Here is a 24,159-nt window from a genome sequence, read left to right as displayed (position 1 = left end):
CATGTTACTACACTAATCAATAGTCCGCTAGAAAGCATTTGAAAAGGGTATTTTTTAATATGAAGACCAGAAACGTGCATTAAGAACAAAATGAATATTTTTATTCATCAAGGACATATTAAACCGATTGTAAATTTCTATTTCAAATAAATGCTGTTCTTTTGAACTTCCTATTCATCAAAGAATCCTGAAAAAAAAAAGTATGACGCTTTCCACAAAAGTATAAAGCAGCAAAAACTACAACACTGATGATAATAAAAAGATATTAAGATGAAAAGACTATTGGGCAAAAATAATAATTGTGACTTTCCATTTTCCATCCCTTTTTTACTTTTTACACTTAAAATTAATTAAATATACTGACAGTAAAGCAGGGTTATTATAGTGAACAAAAACTAAAATAAAAAAATAATAAAATAAAAATTGTTACGTCAAAATAAATGTTCCCTGACATAAAATAAAAATCATAATTAAATTTAACTTGATGTAATAAATTGGCTAAAAATGCAGTAAAAATATATTTATTTATTTTTTATTTTTTTGGCAAAATTACAAAATAAATAATATAATATAATATAATATAATATAATATATTTATAAGAAATATGTTATTTATGTACAAAATATTTTTATTTATATATCATATAAATTTTACAAAAATTATAATAAATACCTATACTTGTAAATATTTCTTAAATATATACATGAATGTGCTTGTATTTTATTATGTATATATACATAATTACACACACATATATTAGGCAAACTCCAACTTTTATTTTGTATGCAATTAATCACGCCCTAAATATAATGTAATATAATGTAATATAATATAATATAATAATTATCCAAAACACTAAAAATGGCTCAAACTTGAACAAAAAAGAAATATATAGAAATAAAAATGAATTTAAAAAACATATTAGAGCATTATATTGCTCAAATGTTGCTCTTTAATTGCTTTGGAGACTTAATGCTTCTAACATTCACTAAAAAAAAATGCATAAAAACCACAGACGTGTTTAAAAAACACAAAGCAGTGAAAGTAAATGAGCTGCATTGTTTTTCTGCTCCGGTGTGCATCAGCTCTAATCCAGACGCAGATTAGACAGCAGAAAGTTAAAGTATAGATTCTGGGGCAAATTTCATTTCTGTCGCTCGTCGAGCGCTCTGATTTATGAAAGCATGCACATTTCTCTCGTCTCTCTCTCTCTCATGGCCTTGTGATCAATATGCTTCACCTGCGAGTGAATCTGCAATAATAAAAGCATTACAGGAGTGGGAAAATAACAGGGAATCTTATTAAAAGCGTGTGTGTGTGTGTGTGTGTGTGTGTGTGTGAGACAGACAGATCTGAGGACAGACGGTTCAGGTACATCAGCTTAGCATTCACTTTGCCTCCCGTGCCGTATATATATTTCATACTCTGTCTTTTATATTCCGGCGGCTGAGACCCAACACCACACTCATCTTTATTTCATTTTGGGATGTTTTTAATTTTGCCTGAGATTATTATTTTTCTCCTCCTCTCTTTCTCACTGTCTGTATGTCTGTGTTTCTCTGAAGATCAGGGTTCACATGAGGCCTGCACTTCAGACACAGTTCACCATTTCAGTCCATTCACAAGCTGCTGATTCGATTTCAGTTTGATTCGGTACTGATTCGTTTGGATGCGAAGACAATCAGGTTCAGCGTGTCAGTTTTATCTCAAGGATAAAATATCTCAAAACTATCATAAACTCTCCTCGCTCATTACACTGCTATTTTAAAATCATTTGGACACATTTTTAAAATAAAATAAAATATTAAAAAATACAATAAATATAATATAAATATATGATAACATTTCTAATATTTTTTGATCATATAATTACATTTTTACTCCAGTTTGTTGTTGAAATATAAACATTTAAACAGTGGCTGTCATAACTCGTTTTCATGACTCATTTATTCAAACGCAGCTACATTAAATATTGAATCACAGGTTCAGTAAAAATATAATTATTGCATGTAATTATCACAATGCTCCTCTCTAGTGTTATTTTAGTGGTAAACGTAATGTTGTGTGATCTCAAGCTGTTTTATCGACGTCATTCTGTGTTTGATTCACTGATTGATTCCATGATTCCTGATTGATTTCAGTGAGTTGTTCTGATTCTGATGTTCATGTTGATTTGCTGCTGTAACGTATCTGAAGTAACAAAGCACAAACATTACTGTGATTATTAGATGTGAGGAGCTACAAACAACATTTCATTAAGTTTAGCTCAGACATCAACTGAGAACAGCTGAGCAATTCTTGCAATTTAAGAAATGATATTGGTTCATCAAATTGAGAATCAATTCAGATGGATACTGTGAACCCAGCTGTAGTTCACACACCTCAGACACATACACACACATGTGTTTATTCTCTCTAATGACTGATGTGTCTTCATTCATCATAATAGTTCTCATATCTGCACATTATTCTGTCTTTATACAGCAGCAATAACAGGCAGGTGTATTACATGTAAAGCACATTAGAGTTCATAATTCAGTTCAGCATGACACACAGCAGTAGCTCATGACTTAATGAACACTGCGCAGTGCACACTGCCTGAAACCTTTGCAACAGTAGCACACTGTACCGTCACATGATATCATGATCTCAGCCCTGGTTATTATAGTAAAAAAAAAAAAAAAAAAACATAAATAAAATAAAATAAATACATAATAAATAAATAAATAATAAAACTAAAAAAAAACCCTAAATAGTAATAAATAATAATAATAATAATAATAATAATAATAATAAAAACAAATAATAAAAGTTAAATAAATAAAAGTTAATAAAAACATAACTTACAAAAATGACAAAAAAAACCCAATAAAAATGACAAAAACACAACATAATTACTAAAGGTTTACCTAAAATTAACACAAAAACAGAAAATATAAAAATAAAAACTAATTTAAAATATTAATACTGTAATAGTATCCCAATTATACTAAAACACTAGTGTAAAATAATAAAAACACTAATGCAACTAATATTTAAGTTCATTGTTATTAAAGACTAACTAAATAAACTAAATAAATAAAAAAGGAAAAAACTATAATACTATCATGATACTAAAATAACATTATGCAGCTTGATCAGCTTGAAAAAAAAAAAAAAACTAACCATAAACATAAAAACATAAAATAAAATAAAAAAGTTAAAAACTACAACAAAAATCAACACGAAAACAGAAAAAAAAAAATAAAAAAAATAAATTCTAAATATTAATAAAGACTGTAATAGGATCTCAATGACACTAAAATAACATATTCAGCCTGATCTCATGGCAATTCGTACAAATTTTACGAGGTGGCTCAATAAAATTGATTAAATTTTGGCCAATAAAAAAAAATTAAAAAAGCACAACCTTGTATAAAGTATTTGCATTTTTGACCAAATCATTGCATCTTTGCTAAATAGAAATTTAACTAAATAGAAGTTTAACTGAAAAAAAAAGTATTTTATTACAGCTAGTGAATTAACATTTTTATTTAGTTTAATTTGATATGCAAAAAGCCCCTGAAATAAAAAAAAACATAAACCATAAACAAAAACATAAATAACAAAAAATAAAAACAATAAAAATGACAAAAACACAACAGAATTACTAAAAGTTGACCTAAAATTAACATTAAAACAGAAAATATAAAAATAAAACTAATTAAAAATATGAATAAAGACTGTAATAGTATCCCAGTGATACTAAAACACTGGTGTAAAATAACAAAAACACTAATGCAATAATATTTAAAATACATTGTCGTACGAATGCGTACAAAGTAGCCACCTCGTAAAATACGAACGCATTAGTTGTGAGATAGCGTTGACATATCCGAGTGGAATCCAGTTCATTTTCTTATCATTTAAAAGCAATTTTGCATTTTTAATTAAAATTGGAAAAAAATCTTATCAGCGGCCTGATGAAATAATGAATGAGAAACAGATGTTTAGCTGTATTTCTGGTTTGTTGGTCACACTGTACGGTCAAATCAAACACTGCAGTGCAGATTCTAAACAGAAAACTGAATATTGTGAGCACAGCACAGACCACAGACAGACAGACGAGTCCCGCCGCATTATTGCACAGATATTCCGTGCGTCTCTGAGGACGAACTATAACGCAGAGCGGCTCCGGCTCTTCCGGCCCTCCAGATCTCTGTTTACTCATTTGTTTTTAACTCCCTTGTTCTTAGACCTTCTGGAAGTTCTGTAATTAGCGTAAGGCTTTAATCGTTCCCTCTGGATCTACAGCCTTTAAATAATGTTTCCGGAACAAACCCACAAAACCTCTGCGTTACTCACAATACGGCGGCCCGTGAACTACTGAACCGACACTCAGACATAAGCAGGATCTCTCATCTACATTCACGGAACAGCACACGCTTTCTGTGTTCTGGATTTCAATGTCAGTCTGAACACTTGCAGCGAATGAATGAAGTTTTCCAGTGAGATGAAACACACACTCACCGCTTTAATGATGTTGTTTAACAGCGCCGCTGACGTCTCTCTTCTGTCCTCAACGGCGAACACCATAATCTGAGATTACACCGCAGTGCGTGTTCACACAGATTACACCGACACGCTGTATTTCTACAGATTTCAACCAATAACTCAATCACTAAACCAGGCCACAGAAACAAGCCAAGCATTCATTCTTCTGCTGTAAAACACAAATACTGATTTATCTCACATGTACCAACAATCACAGAACAATCCCAACATGTGAACATCTCTACACACACTAAATCTGCTGCAGTCAATCTGATTACAGTCATTGAAAAATAATGTTAACTGAGAAGGAAAAAAAAAAAAATTATATAATTATATATATATATAAATTATTTTATTTTAGCTAGTTGACCATGCAGCATTTAGTTTTACTGAAATAATACTAAAAATAGCATTTATACATATAATAATGAAATATTTAGTTCACTCTGCAGGTATTGATAATTGCATTAAATGTATGCTGTGTGTATGGCGCACTGTTCTCAAAATATGTGTTTGCAGATATTTCAAGTACATTATTTTGCTAAAGTAAAATGATTAGGCTTGAATTATTACTATTATTTTTTAAATATCTAAAACATTTCTAAAATACACAGAGCCAGTAAAAATATTTTTGTGCATGTGTGTCAGTGCTATTTTAGTATAACTTTTTAAATTAATATTTTGAATTTATTTTTATTGGGTATTTGCAGTTTTTATTTTCATTTTAGTTACATTTTAAGTAAACTGTTTGTGTGTTTTTGTGAATTTTATTTTATTTTTTGTAGAATTAATTAAATTTGGAAAAAATATCTGATGAAATAATGAATGAGAAAAATATGTTTTTACATCTGTAATTCCAATTTTTTTTTTAAATTAGTTGTTGCAGTTTTTAGCAATTTCATTTCAATTTTGATTAGTAAAAAAAACTAAACGAAAATGAGCTGAAATAAAATTTACAAGTGTATTTGTTTTATTTGTTATATATTTAAATTTAATTTTTAATTTTATTTTAGCTAACATTTATTTTATTTATATTTCAATTTTATTTCTAACATTTATTTATTTGTTTTATATTTTAATCTTATTTCATTTTAATTACCATTCATTTTAGTTGTTCATTTGTTTTGTATTTTAATGTCATTTATTTCAAGTATCAAAAAATGCATTTTTACGATTTAATTTACTTGTCATAACCGTGCATCATAAGTGTTGTAATGTATTTTCATGAGGCTCGTGCGAGTCGCTGGTGAAAGGTTAGGCTGTTGTAGCACTGTCACGATGGCATCCAGGCTGTCAGACGCTGAAGCTCCATGAACACGCGTGTGCTCCTCAGGGACGCGGCGCGTATGAGCGAGACGCAGCAGAACATATGGGGATCCGTCACAACAGCAGCGGCTCCGACATCAGCACTTACGGACGCGGCTAAACACCTCAACGACAAACCAACATCAACACACGCCGGCACAAACAAAACCGATAAGAGCCGGAGTTTCCACAGGAGTCTGAGACTATGATGGGGAACCTCAGTCTGTGTGGGAGTTTAAAAGTTTAAATGCATCAACTCAGAGCACAAATTTTAAAAAGTGAAACACATTTTCAGTCCAAAATGAATAGAGTACAAAGTCTTTGCTTTGACGTGTAGCTGAACTTTAAACCTATTTCAGTGGAGAATCATTTCTTATACAATACTGGTTTTGGAAACCAGCATTGTAACAAATGCAACTACATATTTTCCAGTTTATGGAACCTTTTGAGTCACAAATACTATGTGAATTTCTTGAAAAGCCATGTTAGATCAACAGAATCCACAAATGTTTGCCCAACTAGTTAAACACAGTCGTCTGAACAGAATGATCTTGCCATTATTGGGTTTTTGTATTCATGCTGTCTTGAGGTTCTTGAGGTTTGTGTGTCAGGTGTTGAGCTCTAGATGCACAACCATTCAAAACTACATCTCAGATTCCTCAGCTTCACCTTCAGAAGCAAAGATAGCATAAGTTAACCTTATGTTTTATGTACGGCTGCCAAAAAAAATTAATTTAGTGAACAAATTCAAATAGTTAAAAGTATTATTAGACAGTAATTCTAATTATTATGGCAATACACTCTTCAAAATAAAGGCTCCAAAGGGCTGTTTTTGCAGTGACGCCATAGAAGAACCATTTTTGGTTCCCCAAAGAACCTTTCCTAAGAACCATTTGGAAGAACATTTTAAAAATCTAAAGAACCTTTTCTGCATTCGAAAGGTTCCATGGACGTTCAAGGTTCTTCATAAAACCATTAATGCCAATAATTTGCCACTTATTTTATAAGTGTAGTTGAGAACGCATCATTCTGCTTTGAATGTTTAACTTCTCTCAATAATTCCTTTCTCAGTCTATTTATTTGGCACAACAAGACACTTAATAAAAGCAATGAATGTAATGAATTTACAGATGAATTAACTAATCAAACAACTAATAACACACCATAATGAATATAATTGAGCCCAAAATAACATCAATATATCAAACCTCCCAACAACACACATTAAATGAAAGTTTCTGTCACACTTGTTCAAAATAAACCACATAAACCGTCTATAATGGAGATAAATGGAAAGACAGATAAACTGGTTGACATTAGGCCATTTTGAGCCCGGTTAATATAACTTTAAATCTAGTTTATCTAATAATCAGGCCATTGTGAATTACGACTGTTGTTGGCTCTTTGACATAATTGTTTTGTTCCCCTATTTGAACGTCACTTTGGATAAAAGTGTCTGCGACGGCATAATTATTAAATTAATTATATACAAATATGTGCTAAATAAAAAAAAAAAATAAATGTTTGTAAAATTGTACAAAATATTTACATATTTGATTAATTTATTGCATCTTTGATTAATAAAATATAAAAAAATTTTTTTTTTGTAAAATTGTATAAAATATGTACATATTTGCTCAATTCAATGCATCTTTTGCTAAATAAAAATATTATGTATCACAACTTGTAAAATTGTGTAAAATATTAGCAAAATTCACACCTTTGGTAAACACTTTCCTCAATCTTCCAGCCATTATTTTCTATTAAACATATCCACTTTTGATCAATTTAATCCACCTTTGCTAAATAAAAATATGCAGGACAACTTTTTTTGTGTGTAAAATATTTACATCATTTATACATTAACTAGACACTTTCATCAGTTTTCCTGCTATTAATTTTTACTAATTACATCCACATTATACCACGATGCTAAACTGAATTAGAGCATTTTACCATGTTAAAGTAAAGAAACGTGCTGATTATCCTCCAGATCAGTGCAGAAAAGAGCAATTAAATGGCTGATTAAATGACAGAAATGAAACACAAAAGCGGTCTCCTGACACACAAAGTGTCCGTGTGGAAGTAGAACGCTTGAGACGCGTCACAATGCGAGACGTGAGATGGTCCGGCGTGTTTCTGTCTCTCTGGGTGAATTTGGACGCAGTTAAAGGAGCCTGATGCCTCCTTCAGTCTAATTAAGAACAACCCAAGCTGAGCATCTATATTATTCAACACTTCAGGCTGCTGTCGGCCGTCCAAGAACAGCCACCAAAGACCCCAAAAAAAACACACACACACACACACACACACACACACACACGGCCGCTGCAGCCAGAGCTTCATGCCCAAACACTCACACAAACTTCAGGCCGTAAGACATGGAATCCGTCTCGCATTTATTATTCCGACAAGGGCTCCATTTTAATCAGGGGCCGCAGCGAGGCCCGGGGAACGGAGGCGCTTCAAAGACGGAGGAGGAGGAGGAAGAGGAAGAGGAAGAGAGACGGGGTGAAGGGAGGATGCTGAGGAAGAAGATGGAGATACGAGTCTGTCCTAACGCTGGAAGAAAAGACGAGACTCTCCTGGGAAAATCCCATCTAGAAATATATATGATTCACATGCAGTGAAGAGAATATTTTACAGTCAACATCAAACAACATTGTTTATAAACATATCGAGAGCAAAACGAGTGAAATGTGAATGTTTTCTTTGTGCCAGGTTGGCAGCATGTGATCTGACAAAAATATGAATATTTTGTCTATTTTCTGCAAAAAAAAAAGGCCTGTACTTTTTTAAAAACATGCACATACTACCAGTTGAAAGATTGGAATAATTTAGAGTTTTTAATTTTTCAAAGAAGTCTCTTCTGCTCACCAAGGCTGGATTTATTTGATCAAAAATACAGTAAAAATTGTCAAATATTATTACAATTTGAAACAGCTGTTTTCTATGTGAACATCTAATAAAATGTAATTTATTTCTGTGATGCGCAGCTGAATTTTCAGCATCATTACTCCAGTCTTCAGTGTCACATGATCCTTCAGAAATCATTCTAATATGCTGATTTGCTGCTCAACAAACATTTATGATTATTAGCAATGTTGAAAACAGTTGTGCTGCACAATATCTACGATGGAAACGTCTTGCATTTTATTTTTCAGGATCCACAGATGAATAGAAAGTTCAAAAGAACAGCATTTCTTTGAAGTAGAAATCTTTTTCACATTATAAATGTCTTTACTGTCACTTTTGATCCATTTAATGAGTCCTTGAAGAATACAAATATGAATGTCGCTGCTCAAATATGTTTGTTGAGCAGCAAATCAGCATATTAGAATGATTTGTGAAGGATCATGTGACACTGAAGACTGGAGTAATGATGCTGAAAATTCAGCTGCGCATCACAGAAATCAATTACACTTTAACAGATATTCACATAGAAAACAGCTACTTTAAATTGTAATAATATTTCACAATTTTTACTGTATTTTTGATCACAGTGAGCAGAAGACAGACTTTTAACCGGAAGTGTTTATCGGGAATAAGATGCACTACTATGTCATGGATGATCACAGAACTACAGACACAAAATCTGACCTGATGATGTCTTTAAAATACAAAATGAAATGAAAGTGGGTGTTTTTCTTCCTTTTCGACCCGAATGGCCTTTAATATCCCCTAAAAAGGAAAAATGTGCCAGCACGAGCAGACGTCCACCTTCGCCGAACAAAACTGGACGAGTCGGCGTGGATTCAGGCCGCCAATTCCATCTGAAACGACACAATGTCAACAATGTCCTCTTTTCTTGTGTTCCCTTTTACTCATCCTTCTTTCAAATTATAATTTGATTCGGGTGGTACAAGGGCTTTGATATTAAAATTTTTAATAAAAGCCCTGATACTCGTGTACGTCGGCAGGATTTGGGGCCGATTTTCATCCTTCTATTTGTCATTATTATTATACTTCTTTTTTTGTCCAGAGGCACTGCCTACACAGATCATTATTTCAGAAAAAAGACTATTGCCTTTTTCCCCCTCACCCTCTCTCCAATAAATTCAATGTGTGTCTAAATTAATGCATTACAAGCCATGGGAGAGATATTAAAAAAATGATAAAAACTAATCCTTGATGTTGAGCCGGTGCGGCGCTCTGACCCTGAGCGCGCCGGTGTTATAGTGCCGAACATCGCTCGGATTACTCCGTAATATTTCATTACACGCACAAAATCCACAGTCATATATCAGCGCAGGTGTGTCGTTATTAATCACCGAGGACCGCTGGAGCACTACGACTGCAAACAAGGGCGACACGCCAACCTGCGCCGCACGCGCACGCCTCTAAACGCCTACGGATCGCGCAAACGCGAGGTGAGGATGGAGATACACAGACATTATCAAGTCTGTACTACAATGCAAGAGAAAAAAGCAGATTCTCCTGGGAAGATCACATCTGGAAATCACTCACTGAACAGAATATGTTAAAGTCAACATCAAACAATTCATGTGCAACTCACTGATTACAGTTATTTCACATATTTAAAGTAAAACATGAGTAAAATGTGGGGGTTTTCTTATGCAAAACTTGACACATTTTCTGTATACACTGGACAAAAATGTGTAGACAATATTTGTCATGAATAATTTTGTCTATTTTATGAAAAGAGAAAAACTGTACACACTAAATGCACAAACTAATGGTGGAATAATTACTTTTTTTATGTTTTTGTCTCTTCTGCTCATCAAGGCTGCATGTATTTGATCAAAAATACAGTAAAAAAATTGCAAAACATTATTAAAATTTAAAATAGCCATTTTCTGTGTGAATATATTGTAAAATGTAATTGATTTCTGTGATCAAAGCTGAATTTTCAGCATCATTACTCCAGTCTTCAGTGTCAACTGATCCTTCAGAAATCATTCTAATATGCTGATTTGTTGCTTCTTTATTATTATATTGCATGCACACACATTTACAATTTATGCACTCGTGTGGACAATATGAGTCATGAATAATTTTGTCTATTTTCTGGGAAGAGAAAGAAACATTTTAAAAACATTTGCACATTTTAAATGCATGCACTACAAGTCAAAAGTATGGAAAAATTAAGGTTTTTATTGTTTTTGAAAGAAGTGTCTTTTGCTTCCCAAGGCTGCATTTATTTAATCAAAAATACAGTAAAAATTGTGAAACATTATTCCAAATTAAACAGCTGTTTTCTATGTGAATATCTATTAAAATGTAATTTATTTCTGTGATGCGCAGCTGAATTTTCAGCATCATTACTCCAGTCTTCAGTGTCACATGATCCTTCAGAAATCATTCTAATATGCTGATTTGTTGCTTCTTTATTATTATATTGCATGCTTACACATTTACAATTTATGCATTCGTGTGGACAATATGAGTCATGAATAATTTTGTCTATTTTCCGGGAAGAGAAAGAAACATTTTAAAAACATTTGTACATTTTAAATGCATGCACTACCAAGTCTGGAAATAATTAAGAGTTTTATTGTTTCTGAAAGAAGTCTCTTCTGCTCACCAAGGCTGCATTTATTTAATCAAAAATACAGTAAAAATTGTGAAATATTATTCCAACTTAAAATAGCTGTTTTCTATGTGAATATCTATTAAAATGTCATTTATTTCAGCGTCATTCCTCAAATCTTCAGTGTCACATGATTGTTCAGAAATCATTCGAATGTGTTGATTTGAGGCTGAATTCTGATCATATTGCATATGGTTTGCACAAATGCAGGCTGATGAAGGGGAATCCGCTCGTCCTTGTGTTGACGCCTCGCTGTTTAACGCAGTTTTGGCGCATTGTCAAACTTGTGGACAAGGACGCATGTATGCGGTTCAGCGCGTCCCTGCTGATGTGAACTATTTTCCTGCTTGCGAGTGAGTGAATGTGTGTGTGCGTGTGTGAAAACACATTGATGCCAATCCGCCGTATCTCTGATGATTTGCTAACTAGGGCAGCGATGCAATCTTAATTTAAACTGACCATCAGATCATCTCCATCTCTGCCACCACCTTTCTCTTTCACTTTCACACTCATCACAGCAGCTTCAACAAACTCAGATTCACAGGATCCCTGTCGTTCTAAATACTTACATTTAACACTGTATGACTGTATGTATAACTATAATATAGTTAGCTGTGTCAGGAGTAACTGACACAGATAAAACAATTATATCTAACATAATTGACACTATATCTGGATATTTGTGACCCTGGACCACAAAACCAGTCATGAGGGTCAATTTGTGGAAACTAAAATTTTATACATCATCTGAAAGTTGAATAAATAAGCTTTCCATTGATGTATGGTTTGTTAGGACAATATTTGGTCGAGATACAACTACACTGTAAAAAAAAACAACAACAAAAAAAATAGTTGTCTCAACTTAAAATAAATTGTTACCTTGCTAACTTAAAATTGTTAGTTTAGTCAACTAAAATATTGCAGTTGTCACTTAAATTAACATTAAGTAACTTAAAATTTCTCATTTTAAGGCAGCTGAGGTAACAAATATTAAGTTGAAACATTTTGAAAGAATGTTTTTTTAAAGTGTATCTGAAAATCTGGAATCTGAGGGGGCAAAAAAATTCAAATATTGACAAAATCACCTTTAAATTTGTCCAAACAAAGTCCTTAGCAATGCATATTACTAATCAATTAAGTTTTATGTATTTACAGTAGAAAATGTACAAAATATCTTCATGGAACATGATCTTTACTTAATATCCTAATGATTTTTGGCATAAAAGAAAAATCATAAATTATTTTTTGTCACTTAGAGGTAGGAACATTACTGTTAACTAAAACTAAACTATTACAAAAATTGACTTAACTGAAATACAGCTGAAATACAATTTACATATTAGATGAAAAACGTAAAAGTAAACAAAATTGGAAATGTTGCGACTAACCGCAAAGTTCAATTTGCAGCACTAAAATGACTGAAAATATACTGAAAAATGGAAATAAATTAAAACTCAAATTGAACTAAAACTAAAACTGAAATAAAAATGAATTAAACCTAATTAGTAATATTTAAAAATAAATAAATAAAAAAAAAATGACAAAAGCACTCCACCATATTCTTAACAATGAAAAGAAAAACGGAAAAATATAAAAATAAAAGCTAATTCTGATATTAGACATCCTAAATCTTTTTCAAAATCTCTTAAAACTTACTTTTTCAGAGCAGCTTTTTGCTTTTATTTTATATTATATTTTTCTTAAATAATTTAATTTTATAATATTTTGTATTAATTTTCTATATTTTTGTAAAGAGCTTTGAGACTCCAAAAATAAATAAAAAAATATTATTACTATTATATAAATACCTCAACAATAAATAAATATGTATGCATATACGCATGTGTTAACATAAGTTTATCTAACTGAACATGACAATGATTCGAAGAGGACAAACACACCAGTTTTGCTTCTCAAATAAAGCAAAAAACAGCATAAACATCATCTTAATGTTGCTTGGCCCAATCTCAACTTCAGCACAAACTCCACACTTCAAACTCTCAAAACTACAACATCAGTTTCTAAATTCATCATGTGAAAAACACATGAAATAACACATCATTTACATCTACTCTCCAGAGTTTCTAAGTGTTTTCTGATGACTGCTAACCAGTCCTCATCTGGACTGACCAACGATCATCTGCATCTCCATCTCGTCTCGCTCTCGTTTTCACGCTCATCGCACGTTTTTGGACGCGTCTATCCACCGCCTTCTTCTTGGTCGGCGGCCAATCGTCGTCTCACCTCACCCCCCGTTTCCTCTTTCTTTCTCCCGGTGGCTTCATTATCACATGCAAAACAGACACAAAGAGTGGAGCGAGCGTCTCAAACGCAGACCTTCACACCAGCGCTCCTCCTGCTGACGGATGAGAGCGAGGAGCTCAGAGAAGCTCCTCCAGTCAAAGCTCTCGTCAGGATAACAGAGGCTCGGCGCCGTAATTGTGCGGTAATGGGAGTCTTTGTCCTCCTTTATACGTCTTGTAACCGCCTTGACAAGACGCCACCTGCTAACAGAAAACGCCTTCGTCTTTTGTTTCTTCACTTCACAGGCGTGTCGGAGGAACCGCCGTTCCTGATAAAACTATTATGTTCCTGATAAAGCTATTGCTATCCTCCATACTCTACAGCCTGTAGATAATCATTTATATTTATAATAATATTTATCTATTTGTTATGATTTTTTTGGTCAATTAGGGGCAGGGTTATAGCTAAATAAAACTAAAAACATATATTAAAAATCATTTTTACTTGAAAAAAAAATTAAATATTAAAAACTTTAACTTATTTTATTTCAGCTAGTGTTTAAGGTAATTTAATAAAGTATCTAAAAATAAAAATTATGCAAATTTAAAATAAAAACTATATATTTTGTTTAAAAACAACAAAACTAATAAAAACGACAAAAACACAACAAAATCACTACATTAAAGCAGAAAATTAAATCTCATTTAAAATATGAATAAACACTGTAATATCTCTATCATATCTCAATGACACTAAAAAAACACTGAAACTTTTTGTTAGCTGAAAACTGAAATAAAATACAAATATTTAATGAAAAACTGAAATTAGTTTAAGTTAAATAAAAAACTGAAAAACAATTACATATTAAAAACTTTAACTTATTTTATTTCAGCTATTTTTTTTAGCATTTCACATTTTCATTTATTTTAATTAGATTTAATAAAGTATCTGAAACTTAAAATTAGTTAAAAACTATATAGACATGTTTAAAAACAACAAAATAAAAAACGACAAAAACAACAAAATCACTACATTAAAGCAGAAAATTAAATCTCATTTAAAATATAAACAAAAACTGTAATATCTTCATCATATCTCAATGACACTAAAAAAAACACTGAAACTTTTTTGTTAACTGAAAGCTGAGATAAAATACAAATATTTAATGAAAAACTGAAATTAGTTAATAAGTTAATACCAAAAGTAAAATAAACAGAAAAATGAGAATAAATAACTAAAAATGACCTAAAACTAAAACTAAAATAAGAACAAATCAAATAATAAATAGTCATATATAAAGACTATGAAACTGACAAAGATACATTACCATATTTCTAAAAATTAAATTAAACTACTGATAAAATAATACTAAAATAACACTGATTAGAGGAACTGTTACTTTGACCATGCATCATTTGTTGCCAAGTAAATTAAAATGTAAAGTGCAAAAAGCAAAAATAAATAAATAAATAATATTGTTCTGCGTGATAATGCCAACAAACGAATCGATTCACTGAAGTGGACAGTCTGAACTGATTCACTGAAATGAATCAAACGTTCCAACTCTACAGCTGTAATTGGCACTAAAGTTAAAATCTGGACAAGCTTAATAGCCAAAAAGCATTAAAAAACCGGTGCAATATTCACAATGCAAATGCACTGCAGTATTTTATATTCGTCAAAATCCTGATGAATGTATTAAGAGTCTATCAGCCCAAGAGAATCAAGATCAGCTTCACAGTGTTTTCAGCAGTGACTGTAGATCTGCTGATTCAGAAACAGTGTTAATGTTCCAGTATCGAGACAATTTTCCATCCAGTAGTTCAGTGAGAAACACAACACGACTGTATTCACACAGCAGCTCCAGATCATCATCACACGATTCTCTAGATCAGAATGAAATCCAGAAGTCATTTCAAAAGATCAGTTCAAAAAGATTCAGATTCAGTCTCTGTAAATATTTCACTAAATTTAACACAGCCCAAAAGTTCCCAATTTTGAGAACTAAATAATAAAGCATCTATTTTACAAATTTAAACTGACTGAATGAAATTAACCTGTGATAAAATGTTCAAACACCTTCTGAATTATCTCATTTTAAAATTTTCTAGCAATTCTATATAATATAAGTTATTGAGTTATAACTTTGTTTTATTAAGTACAACAAACTTTTAGTAATATTTCATTCAGGGTTAAACTATTCAAAATATATTGTTACTTGAATATAAATAACACTTTCACTTCAGCTAGCTGCCAAACCAACATTTCTCTTATTTTAAAACACAGTTTTACATGATGTGCTAAAATAACACAGAAATAAAATGTAGTAACATGTCACAAAATAAAACAAAATTGTAAATAAAAAAAAAAAAAAAAAAAAAAACTAAACTAAAAACAGACAAATTACTACAACTTTAACTAAAAGAAAAATGAAAAAATAAAAGCTGGTTTAAAATATTAATAAACCCATAATGGTATCTCGGTGCTGGTAACCCTGTTTTGAGTGAAATGATGATTTCCGTTAGTAAATGTCACACTGTAGTTTAACTATTATCATCTAACACATTCAACATCAGCTTCCAGAACACGGCAGCATCCGATGCACACTTCATTTAGTAGGCTACGAGTGCGGCTGGGAATATTTCCAAACTGATTCCCATTTAGACATTATCATCTATTTGCATCTCCTCCCTCTTTGTCTGGAAGATGTAAAACGTAAAGCTTGAGCCAGCAAACGGGCAACAGAAAGGATCATCCGTTACGTGACCTGCGCTGTGACTTCTGACACTGTGGTGAGGTGAGAACACACACACACACACACACACACACACGCACAACACGCCACAGCTGTGTTCAAAATAATCTGACCGCTGCATGCTGGGAAATTTGGCAGAAAGATCCAGAGCAGAAGAGCAGAGGAGCTGCATTACACCACTACTGATGTGTACAGAATAAGAAATCCCTTATTCAAACACCACACAGCATCACTAACCATATACACTCAACTAAACTTAGATTAGAAACAAGTTTCAGTCAGCAGTAAACTTTGCACAAAAGAAAAAAAGAAATGGCAAGTAACACTGAATTTGAAACACTGAAATAGTTTTCTTGTAAAACATAATTCAGTAATCTGTTTATTTACAACATTCAGATTAAATTAATTAGATGATATTTGGCCTTTTTGAGATGATCTGCATTAGTCAATAACTGTGAACAAAAACTGCTCATGCACACTGGAAAATGTCACTTTTTGAAGTCGTAAATAAAATAAAGATTATAAGAAAATACAACAATTGAATTTTGGCAATTTCACTCAAACCTGCTAGTAAATTACAAAGAAATGGAACATAATGAATTGAATTAAATGTGAAATTTTGAAAGGAAAATTACATTTGTTTTATTTGTTTACCACAATTTACAATTGTGAAAATCATTTATTTACAGTGTAGTTTTTTTCCTTTAAAATTGCACATTTAATTAAATGTCATTTGCCATTTCTCGATAAGTATGTAAAACTGAATACTGAATAAAAGTAATTTGTGAGTGAATTGTTTTTCCCAGCATACAAAATCAGGTGGCAGTTCTAAAATGTATTCATTGGACTAATAAATCTGTTGATGACTCTATGAAAATTATTATTATACACTTAACACAACAACACAAATTTTATAACAGTATTTCCCACAAATGCTCCTTTTGCCATCAGATTGAAGAAATTGGTTATTAATTTGTTTTGAGACTGTTTATTCAAAGTATTTTGGAATGATTTTTCAAAAAAAAGTTTAAAAATAATTTATCGACAAAGACCACAAAAATTGTGTTTTTGGCGACTCTATGAAATTAGACCCTTCTCATTTTAACTTTAAAACTAATTCTTGGCCAATTTTAAATTCAAAAATGTAATTTTTAAATGAAATTCCTTTCTTTTTTTTGCATACTACTTAATGTTTTAACTCTTTAATGAAATCTAAAAATTCACTTATATAAGACACTTTTTAGGGTCTAATACATATAAGCTACAAAAAAAAAAAAAAAGTGAAAGCAGGGCACAACGTTCTGTATTAACTTTTTTAATATATTTTTTACAGTTGTCTTACCAGTATTTTGAATTTAACCCTGCACTGTTATGTGTTTTAAAATTAAAGTAAAAACATATTTTTAAAAAATATTGTACAATTTTTGTAATATTTTATTCTTATAATAAATCACTTAAAATCAATAATTTTATTTAATATCAAATACATATCAGTCGCTCTGCTCGACATATATCAGCACCGGCCACTGCAAAGCCCCTGGCGGTCACCAACTAACTAATTCCACAGAAATCAAATATATTCCCTCAAATATTGCCACAAGATCGTGGTTTGGACGAGCGCCTGTGAAGAAAGGCGTCCTGGAGCTCGACACGGCCGAGTCTGATTAAAGCCAGACCTTCTGCTGGACGAGACTCAGAGCGGGCCGGGCTCTCTCCGCGCGGGGCGGCAGCTGGCCGAGGCCCGTCCTGGCGCTCTCCGGAAGGTCTGATGTCGAGCCCAGCGCTTTCGTCTCGCTCCGCGAGCGCCTGGGGAGATCCGATCCACCTCTGTGAAAAACACCACGCATCTGTTCAGCCAGGCAGCCGGTGGGCGGGCCGGCGTAATTGGCGCCGCCCGATCGGGTCGCCGGCTCGGAATCGAGCGTCGCATCGCTTCTGCCGTAAAGGTCGTGTTAGTGGAGACGCCAGCAGAGGTGAGGCGAGGAGACCTGGAGCCGTTCCTGGATAGACAGATAGCGGCTCGGCGTCTGTTTTTCTTGTCCCGCTCGCCTCGTCATCCGTCAAGCTGACGGAGGTTTGATGAATAAAGCGGTCGCTGAGAAAGACCTTGGGCAGGCGTCGCTTCACGAGCGCTTGTAAACGCAGCCATCGTTATTCATTTCTGTATTTTTAACTCAAACTCACATCTTTAAAAAATGTTTCAGCGAGAGCGGCTGAGAACGTGGCCATTTATATCACTTGCCTTGCTCTTATTTATTGATGAACTGGATGTGCGATAAATAATGTAATGAACACAAGGAATCACAGTTACGCTTGTTACTCTGGGCCTTCGCCGCAGCTGAAGTGATGTAGAGGCAAATCTCACAGGTATATATATATATATTTAAAACGTCTGCGCGATCAAATCATCTGAACTGACGCTAACGCTGAGTACTAACCGGCCGTGACAACATAAGAGAACAAAACTCTTCTGAACGCTTATGCGTCTCAGATCAATCAGGCAAAACTTCAACATCTCTACCTATTTTCATCAACACTTCATACAGTCTGAAGCAAAGCATGCTGGGAACTTGAAATCTGCTTTCAATACAGTTCACACGATTAAATTAGGTTGTGATAAAATGGTTATGAATTGTGCTGCATTAGCTCATTTTAATTAGATTGCAGTCTGAAGAAACTATTATCTATTTGTTTTTGGACTGTTTTACTGCAAAGTATTTTGAGTTGATTTTCAAATTGTATTTAAAAAAACACACATTTAAACTTCTGTATATGCCAAAAAATTGTGTTCTTTCCCTTTTTTAAAATAAACTTCTTACTCATTTAATTCATAAATGTGACCTTGAACCACAAAACCAGTCATAAGCTTTCATTTTTATTTTATTTATTTTATTGTTGGCTATTGCTACAAATATATTTGTGCTATTCAGGGTCACAAATGTACATTTTCAAAAAAAGAAAAAAAAAAAAAATTAAAATAATTATTTTTCATTTTCAAGAATGTATATTGTATATTGAAATTCTTTAAGGAAATCTAAAAATTCAATTTTTAATTTTTTATAGTAAGCTACCATAATATGCGTTATTTTAACATTATGTAAGTCTCTTTGATTTGTTTGTTTTATCTTTGTATTTGTAAATGTTGTTTTATCTTGCATAATAATTATTGTTATCATTTTTTTCTAAAAAATATTTTGTAGTAAATTATTCTTATAATAAATGACTTAAAAATCTATAGAAATTGTAATAACTGGTTCAGTTGAGTTCTGCTTCCTATAATCAGCTATTTCAACAATAATCAAATAAAATTAACTTATTTCAAATAGTAAATTTTACTGTTGAGTTTTCAATCAATCAAAATGTATTTTTATGCAATAAAACACAATTTGGTTTTGTAGTAGTTTAACTGTAGCTTCAAACAGCTGTTTTGTCATAATCTGCAAAGACTAAAACCAATGACAAAACATTTAGTTTGAACTATTTATGCGGCATCACACACATGATTGGCTCCGCCCATAGTCAGCTCTCATTGGTCCATAATCCTGTTCCCCATCACTATATATAGAGCACAGGCGTGTCAGTGAATCACTGCTTATGACGTCATCGAGTCTCACAACACTCCCACAATGCTAGTAAATATTTTTATTTAAAAATTGCATAAATATTGTAAATATTAGTTTTATTTTAAGAAAAATATATATTCAATGATTTATGACAGAGTTTAAGTACAAAGTCTTGTATTTGAAATAAACGGTAAAACAGCTGAAAAAGTGTGCGGCGGTCACTGCTGCGCTCTATGACACATTAGTCACCGGCTTTCAGTGTGGACAGATGAATTACTTGTCGCAGGAATCTAGTCGTGTCGCGCCTGGTTAGGACACGTTTAAGTGAGACAAATCCACTGCCGCGTCAATATGAAAACCACAGCGCAGGGCTTCCCCAATAATTCACTTTAATTGCAGACTTCATTCAACTGAGAGCTGTTTATTTACTGTATTCATTAACCTCAAGACACTGTCAATCAGCTGACACATCATCATTAGTCAATAACTCCGAAACCACAAAACACACCAACGTCGTCCTCTGAGATCTTCTCAAATCAATTTCCAACAAAACAGCAAAGTCATTAACGAATCACTGTTTTTTAATGAACGCATACACACATATGCATATGCAAAACCACACCGCATGACATCTTCAGCATACATACGACCATCACAACCTGCAACCTAACAACACTCAGATTCCACCACCCGTCAATCAGAGCGACAAAACAGCAGGACCCGCAGAGTAAAAGGGCAAAAATAAAGCCTTCTGACAGACTACTGTGAAAAACATTAAGCACTGCTCTTTAATAGCAACACAATCTCCTCTTATCATATCAATCATTAAAGATGAGACATTAAATTCAGAAATAAAGGCACCACTCAGGCTGGAGTCAGTAATACGATTGCTTTTATCATTAATATGATGGATTACACAAGTACGCGGGTGGGGTTTGAACGGGAGGGTGAGAAGAACCTCCTGCTGCTGCAACTTTTTTTTTTGAATACAGCTTTGTAAATTGGATCCATTTATTAGGAGCGGATAAGACAGCATTCATTTCACAACGCTCTAACACGCCGTTCCGCTGAGCACACTTATGACATGTGATGGGCCCTGAAAACCAGCCTAAAATACGTGCAATTTTATATGCACAAGTTGCATTGTGGGAACAAACATCAAGAGATGGGCTTGAGAGCAAACCGCTGTAGATCTCAGCCTCTCGACGTGCGCTGCCATAAAAATGTAGGCTAAAGTAAAATATGCTTTAATAATCACTCCACTTTTAAAGCACGAGGTATGGATCGTTGATGCCTAAAAGTGAGTCATATTAAAAAATTAGATTATCCTGAACAAATGTGGAGAGGAGAATAAAGACATTAATAAAGCAGACCCGAGCGAGCATAAAAGATTCGAGCCATATTTCGACTGTGATACATGACTGCGATTTACTGTTGGGTCATTATGACATGATCACACTTACAGAGGGAGGTAATGGGATCATCAATAAGATCCTGCGTGCCTTCTAAAAAAAAAACAGCCAACACCTAATAAACTGCACTCGCCCAACCCCAAAACTCGCCTTATTTCCTTATTTACGTGTGTGTGATTTAAGCAGCTGATTGTGTATTTGATTCCTCAGTGAATAACAGTTTGGAAGACGTGATGGTTTGAAGAAAAAGTGATGACGAACGGTACCATAAACAGGAAAGCGTAGCCTTTTTGTGCTAAAAATGCTTTTAAGTCTCCAGACAGCTGCAAGTTGTCAGAACGACTCATTTTTGTTCACATCCGATGATGAAACGTCATCACAAAATGTTTTATTTCAGAAAAGCTGTGACATTAATGCTGTTCTTTCCAGCCTGATGTTGTTATCAGTAGCATGATTCTGTCATTTCTAAACAGCTTCAAGGAAGCTGTTCTTTAAAGCGTGATGCATAAATGAGAAAAAAACACAAATTTTTGGTATTCTTCACATTGGGCCATTGCAAGGCCAGCATGAAGTGAGGAGATGAGGATCAGCGTCTGAAAGCAATATGGGTGTTACTGCTCACACAGATGCATGTTTATTAAAGAACACTGTGCTGAAAACAGACATAATTCTGCATGATTATAATGAGAGAAATTATATTTGAACTGAAGTAGCATTTCCAAATGTGTGCATTTGGTATCAACTGCATCCAAGAAACAGATTCACATCTCAACACTCTCTATTTTCTCCAACACACACATGCAGTTTAAACACAGTGCGTGAACTCATAAGTGCTACTAGATATGAATATTTAAAACGTTACGTGAACTTACATCCTCAGAATATTAAAGTTATTAGGAGATCTTCAAGCGAATCACCTGAAATCTGTGATTTTTCTGCTTTATGGTTATCACTTTACGCGCAATTACTTGAACAAGTTCTGATTTGGAACGGAACCCACAGTGATCTACAAGTTCGCAGAAAACCTCGTTTTGTCCACTCTCGTTATTTGTCACATTTACAGATGCGAAACTCACAGAAACGCTTCGTACCTTTCTTAGAATCCATTGGATGAGCAGCAGAACGCTCCAGCAGAGCAGCCTCATCGCACCTTTCGTTCGCGACCTCCGAGAGAACACTAGTCCCGTTGAGTAAACATATACCGGAGCAAATCAGCGACCAGAAAACATCCGAGAGGAAAGAACTCGAGGCAGGTGGTTTAACTGACTGTGCGAATAAACCAGAGTTATTAGGGCAGCCAGGGAGGTTCAGCTCTTGGAGTCCTTGTCATTAGTGAAGTGCACATCCATTCGCGGGTTTACGGAGGTGAAAAGTTGGCGTGGGAACGGTGGCAACTTGTGCTGTCAGCTGGCGTTCGCGCCTAATGCCCTCATTACCGCGCCCGTTTGCTGTTTAAAAAAGAAACTGTGTTGCGTTCTCCCTCACTCCAAAGCGCACGCCCAGTGTAGACTTTGCGTCTTGTTCTCTCCGCTCTCTCTCTCTCTCTCTCTCCCTCCCTCGCTTTACCGCTGAACGTGCGAATATCGATTTTAAACGCCAACAGGTCAAACAACCTCCCGCACGTCTTTTATCATCACTTCGAGCACGCGCACAGAGCGGTGCCAAAAGTTGGCGCAGTACTTCTCCATATTTCAAATGAATTTTGCATTCGCTAAAAAGTTTTCCCGAGTCACATACTCAGTTAATACAGACGAGATTCTTTCAAGACGCCCAACTTGGCAAGAAAGCGAAGTACAAATAACACGAAAGAGATGAACAAATCTTCCCAAAGGCGATTTTAATTTTGAATGGCTTTAAAGTGCATCTTGTCTCACAGCTGTTCGCTGTGTTAAAATATGAAACGCGCAATCTGTGTCGACAGCGCGAGACATATCCCGTTAGGAAAAAACGCTCTTCTTTTTCTAGTCAATTCAACATCCTTAAAAAGCATCGTTTACGCATAAACACACAAACGAGAAAGAGAGGCGAGCGGATCTTTCTAGCATATTTCTGAGGCTGTATGTTAGGGAATAAAGGTGATGAAACGGCAGTCTTTAGGAACAAACACTAACAAGTCAAAGTTTACGTCCATCTGAAGATGGACAGATCTGCAGATGGAGACCAGTGAAGCCCTTCATCGCCCCCTTGCGAATGACTGACAGAAAACATCTGAATGTCGACTTCCAATTAAACCAACGACATAATTGTGAGAGAAAATGATTAATCACACCGAATGACCTTAAAAACTCCAAGGACAGAATGTAAAAACACCGAAATACGCGACCCGCAGCGTCGGCTCTCCTCACTACTGACAAGAACACTAGAAAACTGATTGAAAATCCTCCGAACAACACACTTTCACAATTCCACCACATTTTCTAAGTAAATTGCCTTCATGGATACATATTTTTGGACTATCGAAATAAATGTTCCGTTGGTTTCGTTTCCATTGTGATCCCGCGGCTCGTGTTGTATTGAAGTTGGCAGGTGAATTTGGCGGGCTGCTAAAGCGCGCGCTTTCTATTTCTCAGAGAAGCACGCCGCGCGCTTTAGCACAAATGAATGAACATGCCCGGGAAAAATGAGCGCAATTTTCTCACATATCCACTCATCTTTCCACTTCGCCCTCTGCAAATCAACGCACTCATTCCAGAACGACAAAAGGAGAGAGTTCGCCTCTATCACACGGTGTGTATGTCCACCAATGGACAAATACACCAACTGACAAATACTGAAGACCAGAACGTTTCGACACA

At 34.0% G+C, this 24,159-nt stretch overlaps 1 protein-coding gene across 1 annotated transcript in view; it reads right to left on the bottom strand.

The window, feature by feature from the left end:
• Positions 1 to 22,799, bottom strand: part of LOC127166355 (neurexophilin-2) — a 59,548-nt gene extending 36,749 nt beyond the window's left edge. The window contains exon 1 of the mRNA XM_051111551.1: positions 22,456 to 22,799. Coding sequence (XP_050967508.1) covers positions 22,456 to 22,509 — 54 coding nt within the window. The 5' untranslated portion in view covers positions 22,510 to 22,799. The remainder of the gene's footprint in view (positions 1 to 22,455) is intronic.
• Positions 22,800 to 24,159: the final 1,360 nt, after the last annotated feature.

Source organism: Labeo rohita, chromosome 6 (assembly GCF_022985175.1).
Source record: "Labeo rohita strain BAU-BD-2019 chromosome 6, IGBB_LRoh.1.0, whole genome shotgun sequence".
Lineage (NCBI taxonomy): Eukaryota > Metazoa > Chordata > Actinopteri > Cypriniformes > Cyprinidae > Labeo > Labeo rohita.
Note: the sequence above shows the minus strand (reverse complement) of the source record. Positions and strands in the feature narration are given on the sequence as shown.